The sequence below is a fragment of the Anguilla rostrata genome, chromosome 18 (assembly GCF_018555375.3).
Source record: "Anguilla rostrata isolate EN2019 chromosome 18, ASM1855537v3, whole genome shotgun sequence".
Taxonomy (NCBI): Eukaryota; Metazoa; Chordata; class Actinopteri; order Anguilliformes; family Anguillidae; genus Anguilla; species Anguilla rostrata.
The window spans coordinates 839007-857592 of NC_057950.1; the positions used below are offsets into that span (position 1 = coordinate 839007).

An 18586-nucleotide genomic window follows, 5' to 3' on the forward strand; every position below is an offset into this window, starting at 1 on the left:
CGCTCCCTGGAGGAGTAATAAATCATAATTAAGAGACAGACAGAGCTCTGACCTTCCTTCCCCATCATCTGCACGAGAACCCTCTCACCCCACTGGCGTTCAGCATGCGTGTGTTCAGGGGAAACTACTGAACACACCATGCATTCCAGCGGTGACCTCTTTCTCCACTGACAGATTTTTCTGTCCGATGCAGGAAAACACAGCCCTGCAGTATCTCTGCAGTGAGTACTGACCATCACTATCGCTGCGTTTTAGTGGAATGCACTGACTACATTTTTTGAGACTTACGAAAGAACTGAATAATCTACCTCACAGTAAAACGTTTAGTGTTAAAGCAACTCTTACTGAGCACCATTGGCCACTATTTGACTCATACAGCACGTACTCTCTCAGTTAAATTAACACTGGACATATTATATTACATTACATTACATTATAGGCATTTAGCAGACGCTCTTATCCAGAGCGACGTACAACAAGTGCATAGGTTTCATGATGTAGAGGCGCAAAAGAAACACTAGAGTGAAGTAAGGATCGTAGTGCCAGAAGTGACCACATCGATCAGGACTCCAACCCTGTAGAGTAAGCTTGTTCAGCAAGCAAGAATCCTACCAAGAATCCTATTATAGCGCACGGCAAATTTCAAATGAAAAAAAAACTGCATGCAGGAGGATGCAAGAAAAAAAAAACAATTTTTTTGTATCAATTTTACATTTGGAGGGAAATATTTCAGCAATTTGATTGTTGCAACTTCAGTAACTGACGGTGCCAAGCTGAGGGCCTCAGCCAGCAGGGCAATCCCCTGCCAACCAGAGACAGAGCCCAGAACATGGCCCAGCGCTCAAATAAAACCACAAGATTATTTACCAGACAGGAGAGGATCACTGAGCAAATGAGCAGACGCAAACACGCTCAAGCTTCTTTCCAAAAAGACTTTAAGAACAGAGTACGTGAGTACTGGTGAGTACAACTCACCAAAAAATAAAGAAAAAGGACCACGCTGTCATACTATGAGCATCAGAGAGAGGACAGCGTAATTAAACAGGTCCCCGGCCCCGCCCCCCCCCCCTGGCCCCGCCCTCCTCACCGTCAGGCAGCCCATCAGGCTCTGCTCGAAGGGCCGCTGGAAGGCCCGCGGGTCGCCGCACCAGTCCCCCCCCCCTGCCCCGGCCCCGCCCCTGCCCCTGGCCCCGCCCCCGCCCCTGCCCCTGGCCCCGCCCCAGCCCCTGCCCCCGGCCCCGCCCCTGGCCCCGCCCTCCTCACCGTCAGGCAGCCCATCAGGCTCTGCTCGAAGGGCCGCTGGAAGGCCCGCGGGTCGCCGCACCAGTCCCCCCCCTGCCCCGCCCCTCCCCCAGCCCCGCCCCCGGCCCCGCCCTCCTCACCGTCAGGCAGCCCATCAGGCTCTGCTCGAAGGGCCGCTGGAAGGCCCGCGGGTCGCCGCACCAGTCCAGCAGCTCCGTCGCCGCCGTCTGGAAATTCGCCGGATTCTGCAAGTGCTGCAAAGACAGAAACGCAAGGAGTTGGGCGTGAAACGGAAAGGTCAGAGGTCACAAACTCTCCTAATGCCTCACATTCAGCGCGGTGCTCCTTTTGAGCTAGAAGAGAGCCAGATGGACGCATGGTAATAGGCGTCGGTCAGAGTCCCTTGTTAGATTAAAAACAGACTAATAAGCTTCACTGCGGCAATAATCGGAAATAATACGGGGGCAGTAAGGTGCCACTCCTCATAACCCAGCGATGTAACGTTTCCCCTCCATCGCTACGGAGACGTCAGACAGCCCCAACAACGCGTCACTGTGTTTAACCTCTAATACAGCCGCCTGGCCCCCTGGTCCCCCTCTCTGATTGGCTGATGTGGAATTGGACTTTATCATAACTGTAGATCTTGAGTAAAAGCCAGCAACCACACTGATCCGTACTTTTCTCCTGACTACCAGCCGAATCTAAGCAGCGCTGGACTTAGTTAGTAGCTGGATGGAAGACATGGCAAAACTAGGTTGCTGCTGCTGGAAGAGGTGCCGGTTGGCCAGTAGGGGGCAGTCATACACCTGGCCACCTAATCCCCTTCATCTGAATGCAACCTCTTGCATTTCCTACCCACAGATTCCACAGGAGTGATTTTGCAGATTCACTAAACACTGTTTTTTTTTTATTTTTTATTAAATGACAGACAGAAAAACTGACTGACTGACGACTGACTGACTGACTGACTGACGGAAAAACAGACAGACAGACAATAAAGACTGACTGACAGACAGACAAACAGACAGGCAGACAGACAGAGAGACAGATAGACTGACAGACACAGACAGACAGACTGCCAGCCTGCCTGCTCTTTCCATGTGTGCCAGTTCCAGAGTGCCAGGCATGTGCGAGACAGACAGGAACTGGCAAGGAAGACGCTGGCGCTGCCACAGCACAGATGTGCCTGATTCAGTGCCCAAAACCAGACCACCAGCCAATAGGCAAGGAAAATGAAAGGAGAAAATAATAATTATCAGCTTCTATTCATCAGTAATTTGTTTTTTCTACAGCGTATATTTGTTTTGTTCATGATATCATCTTAAATTGTTTTGAAATGTCTGTTTTTGCACACCTGCAAAACCGCACAGCACCGATAACAGCACCGCACAGCACCGATAACAACAGCGCACAGCACCGATAACAGCACCGTACAGCACCGATAACAGCACCGATAACAACACCGTACAGCACCGATAACAACAGCGCACAGCACCGATAACAGCACGTCGCACATAACAACCACCAAGCACGATAACAACAGCGCACAGCACCGATAACAGCATAGCACCGATAACAGCACCGTACAGCACCGATAAGAACACCGCACAGCACCAATAACAGCACCGCACAGCACCGATAACAACACCGCATAGCACCAATAACACCGCACAGCACCGATAACAACACCACACAGCACCGATAACAACACCGCATAGCCCGATACACACGCACGCCCGATAACAACACCCACAGCACCGATAAAACACGCACAGCCGATAACAACCGCACAGCACCGATACAACACCGACAGCACCGATAACAACACCGCACAGCACGATAACAACACCCACAGCACCGATACACACCCAGCCCGATAACAACACCGCACAGCACCGATAACAACACCGCACAGCACCGATAACAACACCACACAGCACCGATAACAACACCACACAGCACCGATAACAACACCACACAGCACCGATAACAACACCACACAGCACCGATAACAACACCACACAGCACCGATAACAACACCGCATAGCACCGATAACAACACTGCACAGCACCGATAACACCGCACAGCACCGATAACAACACCACACAGCACCGATAACAGCACCACACAGCACTGCCGTTAATACAGCCTCTCGGCCTCAGGACACAGAGCAGGACAGCAGTGCGGCACACCAGACATGGACCTGGACTGGGCTGCAGGTTCAAATCCTGCGCGAGACAATGCTGCCGTCCCCCAAACCAAGCTGCTTCAGTGACGATACAGATATGAATGAATAATACACAGAAGGTGTTTTTTCAGAGCTGATGAATGAACAGTAGTTTAACACACAGAGCTGAGAGCCCAGCGATGTCTCGCTGTGTTTTAACGCCGCTGTTCTGTGTGCGGTTTTAACGCCGCTGTTCTGTGAGCTGCTTCATGTCTTAAGTTTCTGGAGCACATTATTTGCACAGAAAGTCCGTCTGCCATAAATCTGCCGCTCTGCTTCATCCCTGTTTGTCAGCTGACAAAGAAATCTAATTTGACAGCCAGTCATTTCATCTGTTCAAGTAGACCGCATTCCTATTATAGAAACAAACGTTCCCATTATAGGTACGCACAATGCATATTCAGCGCATGGAAGTGAAGTGTCCTGTCTTTAGAGAATATTAAAAACAGAGGAACCATTCTTCTGGAATGGAAAGGGTAATTTTGGTTAAGATTTCGACATGACAATCTTCAATAAAAACCAGCTGCTGGATCAGACTGTAATATTTCCTTAATTATTTTAATCTCTTTCATATTCTACACTGTTGAAGATGAGAGTTAATTCTGAATCCTCCTGTGATTTCTATAGCATTTCAATAGGCAGAAGCACAAGTAGTATTCCTTACAAACAGCAACGTTCCCAAAGACAACCACTCGATTGTTGGGGATATTTGCTAAATCATTCAAATCCCCACTGTCAGCATTCACTTGCAATCAGGGCTTCTAGTATCTTTGTGAAAAGGTAAGAATCTCAGCTCTACATTAACTAAATTCAGGGGAATAAAATACAGACTATAAAGTTTCTGAGAAACTTTAAGAATCAGTCAGTGGAAGCTCTGAAATTGATAAAGTAATACGCTGCGAGAATACAGTCGAGAGACAGATTCAACATGGCAGCCAGCTGCACACAGTCTACGCCATGCCAAACAACGCATTTCAAAATGCACTTAAAACTTCCGCTTGAAAAACATGAACTCAAAATTCAGAGAATATGAAATTTAAAATTTTATGTTTATATTCCACAGTTGCTTTTTTGTGGCCTCTGTTTACAGAGACACAACAGAGCAGTGCATTATGGGATACTGGCTCCTGGCTTCAACGTCTCCCTATTTTTAAGGGGCGCAGACTCCTCCTGGTACCCAGCAGTGTGGTTCTCATGTTCATTGATATGCGTTAATGGATTTGCATTCTACCGAATGCCTCGGATTCAAATCAAATCAGCGACTGTTAAGACCGTTGGAAAGCCGGCAATCCCATGGTGCATTGCTCCATTGTATTTATCAACAAAGACCTCAGCCTTTTTGAATGCAAATGACAAAAAGTGAGCAATTTTGAACCAGTAACCAAAGGAGAGGTATTCTTCATTTACAACGGGATTGACTCATATATATATAATATATGTATATATTTTTTAAGCTTTTCTAGTTTTTAACTTGTCATTTCCAGGAATGATTATTCATTCAGTATTTGGCATATTTTCAGTTTCTGATGGGACAGTACCCGTCCCACACTGGAGGTTCCGTTTCAGAAAACCACGTTTCGGGTTCTGGTGCGGGGACGTTCAGAGGGACGCAGAGGGAAAGGTCCACAGGACGGGCACAGTGGGACGGGCACAGCGGGACGGGCGCAGAGGGACGGGCACAGAGGGACGGGCACAGAGGGACGGGCACAGCGGGACGGGCGCAGCGGGACGGGCGCAGCGGGACGGGCGCAGCGGGACGGGCACAGCGGATGGGCACAGCGGGACGGGCACAGTGGATGGGCGCAGTGGACGGGCGCAGTGGGACGGGCACAGCGGGATGGGCACAGCGGGATGGGCACAGCGGGATGGGCACAGTGGGACGGGCACAGCGGGATGGGCACAGTGGGACGGGCACAGCGGGATGGGCACAGTGGGACGGGCACAGCGGGATGGGCACAGTGGGACTGGCACAGCGGGATGGGCACAGCGGGACGGGCACAGTGGGACTGGCACAGTGGGACTGGCACAGCGGGACGGGCACAGCGGGACGGGCGTGGTCTCTCACCTGTCGGATGCACAGCAGCCGGTCGTTGGTCTGCTGAATGTGCCGGTCCATTGACTGCAGAGAGCTCATGTTGACGGTCTCTCCTCTTTTTCTACCGGAAAGCCATTAAAGGAGTGGAATCTGGAAGACAGAGAGAGAGAAAGACAGGATTAAAAGAGAGGCCGTCCTTCGCAGTCTGCCCAGTCCTTTCACAGCCACAGGTGTTCTGAGAGTGATGCTGGAGCACTGGAGTCTGACTCCAGGTCTACCCGATCACGCTCAGGTGAGGTCTACCTGATCACACTCAGGTGAGGTCTACCCGATCACACTCAGGTGAGGTCTACCAGATCACACTCAGGTAAGGTCTGCCCGATCACACTCAGGTGAGGTCTACCTGATCACACTCGGTAAGGTCTCCAGATCCCCAGTAGGTCTGCTGTCACTCAGGAGTCTCAGACACCTCAGGTAGTCTGCCCGATCACACTCAGGTGAGGTCTACCTGATCACACTCAGGTGAGGTCTACCTGATCACACTCAGGTGAGGTCGGCTCAATCACGCTCAGGTAAGGTCTGCCTGATCACACTCAGGTAAGGTCTACCCGATCGCCAGGTAGGTCCCCCCCCCCCACTGGAGATTTACCACCCAAGCTCACCAAGGGCTCGATTCCATCAAACCACACTGCACTCTCTAAAAGGCTGATTGTGAAAACCTGAATTAATTTGATCTTGTAACCAAGGTCAAAATAACACAGTATTAAGAATTTTTGACCATTCTCCTCCATTCCAGAGTAACAGAGGGTCACTCTGTGAAGCCGTGCTGGGCCCCATTTACCAGCCTGCTGCTTGTCCAGAGAGGAGTTACACCCCCCCCGGCAGGGTGAGTACCAGCCCTCCCTACATTTGTTCATATGAGTTTCATTAACCTGAGGAATTCCCTTTGATGTTTGGGGAGGGGGGCAGAGAGGAAGTCAGTGCGTACTGATCACTATCAGGCCAGACAGGATGGAGCAGCGTAGCGTCCTGAGGACTGCGAGCATGTGACCTGCAGCCAACGTATCAGCCTCACTCTCACGTGCCATATACCAAAAACTCACCACTCATTGGCTGAAATGCATCAGGGCAGGAGAAACAAAATATACTACAAGTTTAAAGCACACAAATCTCCCAAAAAAAAGACACCCTTTCCACAGGATTTGACCCGCAAAACTATTTCACACAGTAATAACCATTATCCAAGCCTTGCACCTCGGAGTGAATTAAATAAATAGGAAATTAACAGGAAATTGGTCATGTTCGTTTACAAAGTCTGTGTCATTACTTGTGACATGATTTAATTTGAAGTAGACGGTTCTGGACATAAGGTGGCACAGCGGTGTCAAAGAGGCTGGCCCAACAGCCAACAACGAATCAAGAGATTACTGACAACTCAATGACTCACGAGATCGCCTGCCAGCCTCAGAGAATTACTGCCAAGTTCAAAAAAAAAAAAAAAAAAAGTTGTACGCACAGTGTATCCACTATCAGGAGGCAGGAGCACTATGCCTCACACTCAAGGTTATCAATTTGTGCTTCAGAGAGCCGATTTATGGCCGTACCCAATGACAAATAAACATCCCACAGAGCGCGCTCCTGGGGTAATTTATAGCGCCCTGCAGTTTTGGGGAGAAGGGCGTCGGGGTGAATGGAAGGGAAGTGAAGGTCGAGCCTCCCGCTGCTCAGCGCTGGAATTTATCACCGTGAGCGCCACGGAAACCGCCCAGCAGGGGGCACAAGAGGAGCGTGAGGAGTGGGTACCGTGGAAACCGCCCAACAGGAGGAGGAGCGTGAGGAGTGTGAGAAGGAGTGTGAGGAGCAGGAAGTGCATGAGGAGCGGGCACGGTGGAAACCACCCAACAGGGGGCGCTGGAGAAGCGTGAGGAGCGTGAGAAGCGTGAAGAAGAGCATGAGGAGGAGTGTGTGAGGAGCAGGTGCTGTGGAAACCACCCAACAGCAGGTGCGTGAGGCTCCACGTGCAGCTGCTGTACCGTGGGCTCCAGCTGTCAATCAAAGCACAGACCCCTCCTGACAGCTCCAGAGCTCTCCACGGTAACCGAGGGTGCTCAGGCGCGTTCAAAACACCATTTCCCAGGATTCTTTAGGATTATGAGACAATCCCACCACCGCCGGAGACACACCTGATTACCAGATAGAGAGACTGAGACCTGAGGCCGAGAGCTTAACTGCACCCAACCTATTCTGGGACGGGAACACTTGAGGCACGGTGGGAGAATAATCAGCCTAAACGCTGGACTGGGGGTGCAGTCGCGGTTTTTCGTTGCGGGTGCAGGGCAGCGGTGGGACCCCAGTGCTCCTGACTTGGGGGAACTGCCCTGTGGGTTTGGATGTGGGTTTGGACGGCTTGTTAAGGCCCAAGAAAGACAGGATGATGGGTTTGTGTTCATGCAGAACTTGAGAAGGGGAAAAAAAAAAGATTAGAGGGGCACACCAGACTGGCTTCAAAAAAGAAATCAAATCAAGCAGCCAGACGTTCATTAAAGTGTCTCAGGCCAGCATTCAGGAAAATAATTACACTTTCACACTAATGTCATTCTCTAACTGCCGACACTAAAATAGGATAAAACCCTTTATTGGAGAACATGGCATTCATAAATTAGCCATGTCAAAGATATTTTCACAAAGCAGTGTGTAGTAGGGGCCCGCAGGGTGAAACAGAATCGTCATAATCGAGCCAATACCCCAATGATTTACCCCAGAGATTTACCCCAGCGATTTGCCCCAGTGATTCACCCCAGCCCCAGCCATAGGGCCCTGCTCATTAAAGCAGGTCCACTGTGCACCTGCCGAGGGCGTCGGCCCAGAACCCAGAGACTGGTTTCACCTTCCAGCCCAACCGAGACACGCACGCATGTTCCAAGCTCCGCCTCTAGATGGCGCAGTTACGTACCGTGACTGCGGATAAACAGAAAATGATCTGAACTCAACCTGTTCATACATCAGAGCAAACCTGTCCTATTTGGGTGAATAAGAGGAGATTTGGGAACCAAAAACAGTGGTACAGGCCAAGGAGAGCCCCTGATGTTACCTGGCCCGGAACTAGCCATGTGTGCTGTCCCAGTCAAATAACCTTCATAAAATAAAATGTGTGTGCACGTGCGACTATGGGAGAGAGTCTATGAGACTGCACCTGAAGCAGACGGTTTAGGTGGACAAAGAGCTCAGCACCGAGCAGCCAGTCACACACGGAGATAAGACAGAAGCTCTACCAGCAAGAGAAACCTGAGACATGCTTGCGGCCATCACGATCTTCATCCACACACCCCCCCATCTCCCCCAGGACTGCAGGTCGGACGCTCCATATTCACAGACTGGGGTCTAATAGCCGCTAAACGTGCCAACCTGTGACTGGGGGCATTTTAGCCTTCAGCTTGTACGTGCGGCAGCCTGCTCCTCCTCCTCCTCCTCTTCCTCAGCGCAGAGTCACAGAACGCGGCGCCCGCTCAACCAGCCAGCTTTAACGCGCTGACGCTCGGGAGCGATTCCCCGAGTGCGAGGAGGCGGGGCCAAACCAGGCCGTACGCTGGTGGCAGGGTTAGGGTTAGGGTTAGGCCGGACGGACCCAAACCCCAAACAGGACTCCGGGGAAGGCTGAGGAACAGGGTGAGACCCAGCTGTGTCCCACATGTGAGGTCAGGGCTACGGGAGCCAGTCTGCACACGGCCCGCACGTCAGCACATCTCTCAGATTTATAATTAATCTGATAGAAATCATTCCCCAGACACTACTGTAGTTTAGCACCTGAACTTGGACAGATGCATTTTAAAACACAGACTGTTTCCCCCACCTGTGCTGCTCTGGATTAGTTCACCCCCTCCCCCCCACCCACTCCACCCCGTCCCCCAGTGTACGCACGTCATCCTCCGTTCTGCCCGGGGGCAGCCATGGGATTTGTGTTCTCTTCCCCAGTCAAAATCACATCCACATTTGCATGTCTGGAAGCTAACTAACGCAGAGCGAGCGCATTTCAGAATTTCTGTCAATTTACTGAAATTAAATTAGTTCATGTATTCTACAGATCATTTCAGAACATCTTATACACAGACACACACACAGACACACACACACATACACAAAGTATACGCGTTTACAAAATGTGGACCTACAATTTAGTCCGAAACATCCACTATTTTGCGATCGGTTTTACAGAATGAACGCCCCCAAAACGGGGTGGTTCTGTGTGGTGCTGATCTGGATATTAAACGGGTTTGGACATTAACAGTGTGACTGAGCGGCACTTCTGCTTTCAATAACTCCTCATTTTCGCCATCCGGACTGAGAGCCACTCTGTTCGTCTGCCACGTTCTCTGGCCTAAAACCAGCCCGCGGTCTCTGAGGCCTGTAACCATGGCAACTGTGTTCATTCAGCACTTGCAAATAATGACTACAATGTGTTTTCCATTTAGATTAGTTTTTTTTTTTGTAGCCAGACACACAGAGTCCATCTTAAGAAGCTCTTCATGGGGACAAAGAAACAAAGTGTTCCTCCATCAGCATTCGGAATCTTTCTGTTCAGTTTTGGGTTTTTTTTTTTTTTTTTGCACTTTAATGATCGATCGCAACAAATGAATTGGTGACAGCTGAATGAGCAGATGATTTAACAATTCCCCATTCAGACGAGCACCTTCGCTACGGTGATCTACATGGTTAAACTGCCAGGAATCACTGTGAACAAGGAGAACGGCCCATTTCACATTCATTTACCATTACATACCCCAACAGCACCTTTACCATGCCCATATAGTACATTTACCATTACATACCCCAACAGCACCTTTACCATGCCCATATAGTACATTTACCATGCCCATATAGTACATTTACCATTACATACCCCAACAGCACCTTTACCATGGCCATATAGTACATTTACCATTACATACCCCAACAGCACCTTTACCATGCCCATATAGTACATTTACCATTACATACCCCAACAGCACCTTTACCATGCCCATATAGTACATTTACCATTACATACACCAACAGCACCTTTACCATGCCCATATAGTACATTTACCATGCCTGAACAGCATATTTACCATACCTGAACAGCACATTTACCATTACATACCCCAACAGCACCTTTACCATGCCAAAATAGTACATTCACCATGCCCATATAGTACATTTACCATGCCTGAACAGCATATTTACCATACCTGAACAGCACATTTACCATTGCATATACCTGAACGTTCATACAAGATTAAAAACAAATAAATACACATAAAAATAAAATCCATTTCCATGCCAACGGCAGCTGCTTTCTATCAAATAAAACTTGTGAATTAAAGGCAGGTCACCTCACCATAGACAGCTCCTGCCATTTCATCATCCTTTTCGCTGCAATAATCTCATTATTTCTGACAGGAAACAGGTCCTGTGGGGGCATATGCAGAAACTGCCGCAGTCAGGATCACCTGTAAATCTAATCACCACAGAGCAACAGGCTGTTCACGTCCCGGGACTTTCCTGGTCATTCGTGTTTGAGCGAAGAGGGATCAGGAACACGCAATATTCCAGTAACAGCATCTCTCCCGATCTGAAAAAGAGCAGAGTCTTGTTCTGTCACTGAAGTGTCTTCTCTGCATACCATTTTGTTGTCTCTTGTTGATTAGTATAACGTTGGATTCTTTGTTTTTCTTTTTTTCTATTTAATTGAGTTTTTACAATACTCGGTGCAAAATGTAGACCCCCTATTTCTGTTCTTCAAAACACTGACACAGGACAGTACTGAACCGCACCCTAACCCTAACCCAGAACCCGTTTCTGCTCCCAGACTGAACCCGCTTCTGCTCCCAGACTGGACCCGCTTCTGAAGTATTCCCCTCTGAAGAAGAAAAAGATGAAACTCCTGTGTTGAATGCAGACCAGCGTTAGCAGGATTTTATTTTCCTCATGTGAGAATTTCTGTTTATTTTCAGTGCAGTACTTTATCCATGTAAAGGTTACTGGCCCTTTTTGGACCACCCACAAGCGGTAGCCTGTGGCGCAGTTAGATTTTTCGGCGGTATCTGGGATCAATTAAAAGGAGCAGAAACCACAGGAATAAATGAGACCCAAACACACAGAACTCTCTCCCGTCCTCGTGCTAATAAACGTGGGTCGATGACGCGTCAGCTGAGAACACGGCGCTGGGCGCCAAGCAACGTCTGCAGACGAGCCCGTTTCCTCGTCCTCTACACAGACGGGACACGCAAGTCACACAAGCATCAGCTCGTTATTCAGCTTCAGGCTCAGAGGAGGTACCCGTTACCTCGGGTAGCTGGACCGGGCCACGCTCGTATTCGGGGTTCGCCCCGGTGGATTCTCAGTCTCGTGTGCCCTGATTGGCTCAGGTGACGAATGAGTCCCGTGCTCACAGCACAGCTCCAGCTCACCTGGGACCCCCCCGCTCAAAGGTACCTGTCCAGGCTCTCATTTTAAAGGCACACTGAATAAAGCGGACAGCTGGCTTCGGAAATGAACGCTGCACAGATACACGTTTCTTCACATCAGATAAAAAGAAATATTCTTAGAAGTTCTTTTTAACTGCAGATAAGAAAAATAGAAGCAGAAAAGCAGAAATCGACCCCCCCTCCTGAGATGGTAATATCCCCCCTAATGCAAGCTTGCATTAATGATTAGGAGGGCCTAGAATAACTGGCACACTCAGCTCAGTACACAATGTATATTTAATAAGCTGCTTCTGTTTAACTATTACAAAAACAACACAAAATTGCCCGTATTTACACATAGAGCAAAGAAAGAGAGATTTGTTTGTTTTTGTTTTATTCATTTATTTTAAGGGTACAGAGGCAAAGAAATTGTCCAGTGGTCTAAATCCTTTTAGAATAGCCAAATAAGAATTGCTTAATCACCCTGCATAGATTTATCTGCACTAAATTGCATTAGATCCCTTTTATAGTAATGAGGTTTTACTATTGATATGCTTTATCATTGAGGGAAGGAAGGAAGATCGTCACCAGTGGAGGGCACTTAGCGCATGCCTGGAGAGTGCTTCAGTACATTTCGTGTTTCAGAAAAACACATGCACAGTTTCACACAGCGCGTCCCACCTAATTAAACACATTTCAAAGAAACTCGCATATACACCAGATTCCTGCTAATTAGCAGATTCCAGGAGTTCTGTGATTCCATGTACGTTCTCCACGTGGTGGAAACCACAGGGCTCCACGTGCGTGTGTGTGTGTGTGTTTGCGTGTGTGTGTGTGTGTGTTTGTGTGTGTGTGTGTGAGTGTGTGTGTTTGCGTGTGTGTTTGTGTGTGTGTGTGTGTGTGTGTGTGAGTGTTTGTGTGTGTGTGTGTGTGTGTGTGTGTGCTTGTGTTTGTGGGTGTGTGTGTGTGTGTGTGCATGTGTGTGTGTGTGGGCGTGTGTGAGTGTGTCTGTGAGTCACACACTCACACATTCTTTCACACACACACACACACACACACACACAACCAGAGATAGAACATCACTGCTAACAATTCAATCACAGCTGCATGAAGATTTTTGAAGGCGTGAGGTTTGGTAGCCTGTCTGGCCTGAACACAGTTCAAGGGGTTCAGAATTGAGCTGAATAAAGGAAATGAAAGCTTAAGAAATTAACCTTAAAGGTCAGAATAACACCGACAATTACCCTCACAAAAAAGTGAGTACTGACTTGAGTATGTCGCACTGGGCTACAGTTGGGCACAGGGGCGACATGGCTCAGGAGGTAAGAGCGGCTGTCTGGCAGTCGGAGGGTTGCCGGTTCGATCCCCCGCCCTGGGGCGTGTCGATGTGTCCCTGAGAAAGACACCTAACCCCTAATTGCCCCCAACGAGCTGATTGATACCTTGCATGGCAGCCTTTCACCGTTGGTGTGTGAGTGTGTGTGTGTGTGTGAATGGGTGAATGAGAGGCATCAATTGGATAAAAGCGCTTTGGATAAAAGCGCTATATAAATGCAGCCCATTTACCATCTGGAGAAAAGTGCGATGCTGCGGGTTATCCTGCGCCGCATGGACTGTACGGAAGCTTCCGGAAGGCTGTCCCCAACGGGGATACAGAACATGTGGAGGAGGCCAGATAACACTCCGTATGGCATCACCGAAATCCAGCACAGCCCCCGCCCCCCCAGTGCCCACCCCCCTCATTCAACATTTTGTTTCAGTGGAGGGAAATTGCAACTCATTTTCATTTAAGTTAATGCTCCAGTTTAGCATCTGAAAACAAGGAACCTGATAACGGGTAAATTGCTACTTTCAATTTCATACCCCATTTGGATGAGCAGCCAGTCTGCATCTCTGGGTCTGTACACTGATACCAACTGAAGCTGGAGTTCCCTCCTCCCAGCCCTAATGGACTGAGTCTATATATACTTCCACTGACTACAGCATTCTGGGAAGAACAGCATTCAAGAACTGCCCAAACTGAACATTAGAGAGCATGGGTCTCTGTCCTCAACATTACAGAGCACGGTTATCTGTCCAGAACCCTTATCAGAGACCAGTGAACACACTGAGCACGCCTCCAAACGCAGTCCACTTCACCTGAGATCAACCTGAACATCTTCAGCTCCACAACAGGCCCTTGAGCCACTCCAACACTGCTCCATCACTAAAGAACACAACAGACGTCAAGCCAGCCGAATACAACCAGAGAGAGGAGACAATGAACTGGCCAAGAACAGCTACACAAGGACATTCAGCATCACAACTTCTGCCAACTATTAAATCGAGAAGCTTTGTTCTTTGAGAAGCAGATACGCTTCTTCTGCAAGAGGTGACTCAGTCCCTTCTGTTTGCTTGTTATTCGAAAACGCGATCTTAAGTTTTCTAAAAATGTCAGTTTGCAGTGTAGGGTTTACGCAAGACACAGAAGACAACAAGGATACCTGTAATTCATGTTACTTTTAGCACAAACTATTTGTGTAGCTTTCATATTTGTGCTTTAATGCCAGTTAGCCTTCCACTTTTCCCTGCTTTGGTGTTTGTTTAATTTCTTTGACCAATTACAAGTCGCAGAGAATATTAGGCTACATCACAACGGAGGTCAAAGTTCACAAGATACTCATTGCTAGTCAGAGTAATAAAATGTCAGCACTGTCCTTACAGTTCTCAGATCATTTAAAAAGACTGATTCCAAGCAGCTGTTTAAATTAGAATAGAATTTAAGGTATCAGCAGTCTTAGAAAAAAAGCAAATAGCATTGGAAAGTGCAGAAAATTAGAATATTTGTACTTCAGGAGGACTGATGTAATGACATTCACTGCATACCTTCTGGAGAAAACTTGAGATTGAAATTGAGATTTCATATGGCAGTAAACAGCATGATAAAACTGAGCCATCTTCATCTTTTGCCTGCTTCACTACATTCAGTGCACTAGAGAATGGCGCCGGGTGCATTTTTACAAATTCAAAAGTACACCTGCAATTTTCCACTGTAATGGGTTTTCCGGTTTTGTGAAATAGGATATTAATTCAAGTACCAGCCCTGAAGTCAGGGCGCAGAAATCAAAGAGGAAAATGTTTCTCAGGCTCGTCTCGTCTGCCCGCGCGGGCACTTAATGCCCTGTTAGGCTTCGGGAGGAATGTGCTGTTTATTTTAGAGCGACTCCCATTCCAGGGCATTCTTTAAGGGATCAGACGAAGCTTAACGACTTGCCGTAGTGCGTAATGGGGCACTCCCAGGCCAGCATCACACAGACAGTCCAGAGTGTCCTCACTATGAGCAATCAGACCTCAGTAAAAACCACACACCCTAATTTCTGTCCGTCAGCACGCCACAGCAGTGACTCCAGATCCTGCGGATGAGTCCTGCGTAAAGGACACATGCGTGGGGTAATTTAATATCCTCACTCCAAACGCGTGGTGGCAGTGGGGCCCTGTTCCTGTCTGACATGTGGAAGCACTGAGGCCGGCCCCTTTGCACCGAGCCACAGGGGAAGACCCCGACCACAGGAACCACAGGAAGAAGCCAGCTGCACAAGTAATGAATAACACTCCTCTGACTGAAACCGCAACGGTCCGACTCTCCTCTTCTCACTCCCCTCTCTGACCACGCCCATCCTCCCTCTCTGACCACGCCCATCCTCCCTCTCTGGCCATGCCCATCCTCCCTCTCTGGCCACGCCCATCCTCCCTCTCTGACCACGCCCCTCCTCCCTCTCTGGCCATGCCCATCCTCCCACTCTGACCACGCCCATCCTCCCTCTCTGACCGAGCCCATCCTCCCTCTCTGACCACGCCCATCCTTGTTCCTTACAGGCTAAGGGGACAGGCGATCACACTGCAGAAGCCATGCCTAAAAAGTGTGAGAAAATCAAATCAGTTTTATAACATTAAGCTGCAGACTAGCTTCAGACTGGACCGGGAGAGCTGCGATCGAGTCTCTGACTGAATCACATTAAACTAGCATCAGTAGCATTAGAGGCAGGTGCGCACAGACTGGGCATTTTCTTTTTAAGAGCTTTAAAAGCTACAAAATCTTGACTAAAAATCCTGTAGAGTACGCCAGGCATCAGTCATTATTTGTGTTTAGTATCAGAGGCAGAGACTGCCGTATGAAGGACACGGTGGGAGCTGGGTCTCTGATGTCCACTGAAAGCAACAGTAATTTTGGGAAAGAAGCCGGTTCAGTCCCAGCACGAGCAGTCAGTGCCAGCACACCTCCAGTCAGCTGCCTGAAGTTTCTCACCCTACTATTTAAGTTCCCAGAAATATCTTTTTTTTCTTGTCCTTAAAGTAGCTGTTCTTAACGTTTCACGGAAAGGCCTTTTTGCAATGTTTAACCCTGTATATTTTTAAAACTACATAACATAAAACACCTGCACAACACCCCCCCCCCCTCCAAGACCACAACTGGTTTCTGTATAAAAGTTTACAAAAACGTAAAACTTCCCCCGAAAAAAAGCTGACACTGCCTCAGAATGTTCACTGTTTTATGAGTTAAGACATAGAATATGTGATGGACAAACCTGTAGGCCAAAAGTAACTAAACTGCCAATTCAGCAGTAACTGTATGAAAGACGCCAGCCTACGGCATAAACAGACGCTGGGGAGGTTGTGTTTTAGTGCGCATATCGCAAATTTACTGCTGACTCAGCTCTCTAGTAAGCATGTGGGGGCAACTAAAACATCACATGCCATTCTAACAGAGGGTAAACTCAGCTAACACAGTAAGCTGCTGCTAAGAATGTTATTTGACCAAGATATTAAAATCATGAAAACTGCATACATTTCATGATCCAAAATGCAAACCAATGTATCCGTGCTTCAAAGGCAAACTGTAATGTTGTCTATAGAAGAACAGGCATCCAGCTCTCAACGACACTGCAGCCCTAGAACACACATGCATGTCTATTTGAAGATGTTCAGGAAACACTTCTCTGTAGTGTAATACTTCAGATCTATTAGACAAACTGAAAATGTCCCCACAGGTCCATCACTAACAGGGGATGCACCAGACTAACTCCTGCTGCCCTTTTCACAACAACACAGAATTCATGTCCCTGTTCACATCACCACACGCTCAAATATATCAGCTATTCACCACTGGCTAAATGTATAAACTGAAACAAAATAGCATGCTATAGCTTTCTAGCTCTGAAAACGTTAACCACTGGGTGTGCAAATGCTTTAAAACCTTATGGACAAAAACACTGGAGATTTAAAGTGTCCTTAACACATCATCCTAATTGTGTCTTTAACGCATCATCTTACCTATCCTTCATCATCCTCAGTTATTACTGAAACAGCATGTAAATAAAGTGAATATACCCTCTCAGCCTTTAGGACTGCGCTCTGCTCTGGTTCTGGTTCTGGTTCTGATCCGGTCCAGAGCACGCGACAGAAAGTCCAGCAGACCCACAGAAGGTAAACAGCAGTGGTGCCCTTGGCTCAGCTGGACGGGCGACAGATGTGCTTTTTCATCAGGATGAATCTAACTGCACCCATCCATCACAAAAATGAATTCCTCTGAAAACAGAATCCTTGTTCTTGAGACACCTGCTCATAATTCAGAAAAGACCTCAGAGTATCTCATAAAGTACAGCCCTCTTGGTTACCCTCAAAGGAAGAGCATCTGAGGCCTACTAGACACAAATGAATGAGAATCTATTAGACAATGATATACTTGTATCAGTCTCATTTTACAGTAAAAAGCTATTTTAATAACTTAGGAAATAATACGTCTGACCAAGCTGAAAGTACCGCTGCCGGGGATTGAACCCGGTTCTCTGCGGTGGTAGGCGAGTGCTTATACCTCTGCACTACCCAGACGGCAGAGGGTGCTAATTGAGGAGAAAATGTAATGAAGGTTCACATTCAGCAAACGTTTCTGTTCAATTGGCAGAAATATAGCTACGACTTGGATAAAATAATTTAAAAATCAACAGATGATTCTGGTTATCGTGGACGTGATCGGATTTGGGTCCCAGAACGAGTCTATAGTTCACTGGGCTATTTACGGGACCCCAGAAAGGCACAAGATTTCTAATTTGGGTCCAGATATTAAAACAGCTTAAGGGCAGAAAAGGGTTAGGGGGTAGAAAAGGCCATGTCCGGAAGAGGAAGAGTGTGGTATGTCTGGAAGAGGAAGAGTGTGTCATGTCAGTGGGAAACCCTGACATGGGCCACCAACCGACGTGCAGCACAAGTGTGAAACATGTCCAGCCAATCAGTGGCCTGGTGAATGGCATGTCCAGCCAATCAGTGGCCTGGTGAATGGCGTGCTGTCACCACAGTCTAGCCAGCATGCTAATCGCTTTCCATCATAATCCAGGTTAAGCTACAGAGTTAAAGAGCTGGACGAGGGGCCATGTATCCTGACACCACATCAAACCCACCCTAACAGATTACAGAACCAGAATAAACCCATCTTATCTGACTAAACATTTCCTGAGATAAATAGTAAGATGGGAATTACAATTAATAAATTATGAAAAAGAACAAGAATTACAGACTTTGAAAGACAGGTTGTTTAGTGATACTGGACAGGCTATTCAGGTGCAAGTTTCAGGTGGATATTTCACAAACTGATTTCACCTTGT

At 47.9% G+C, this 18586-nt stretch overlaps 1 protein-coding gene across 6 annotated transcripts in view; it reads right to left on the minus strand.

Moving 5' to 3' along the window:
* Nucleotides 1-18586, minus strand: part of LOC135244438 (zinc finger MIZ domain-containing protein 1-like) — a 68548-nt gene that overhangs the window by 24391 nt on the left and 25571 nt on the right. For 5 of the 6 annotated variants that reach the window (XR_010326965.1, XM_064316707.1, XM_064316706.1 and 2 more), the window contains exons 3-4: nucleotides 5536-5655; nucleotides 1383-1496 (exon numbers count right to left, since the gene is read on the minus strand). Coding sequence is in view for 5 of the 6 variants with exons in the window: in XM_064316707.1 (XP_064172777.1) it covers nucleotides 1383-1496; nucleotides 5536-5604 (183 nt within the window). In the remaining variant the exon portion in view is untranslated. Of the gene's footprint in view, nucleotides 1-1087; nucleotides 1152-1382; nucleotides 1497-5535; nucleotides 5656-18586 lie in introns of those variants that run through there. The other variant, XM_064316710.1, reaches the window with a different exon arrangement.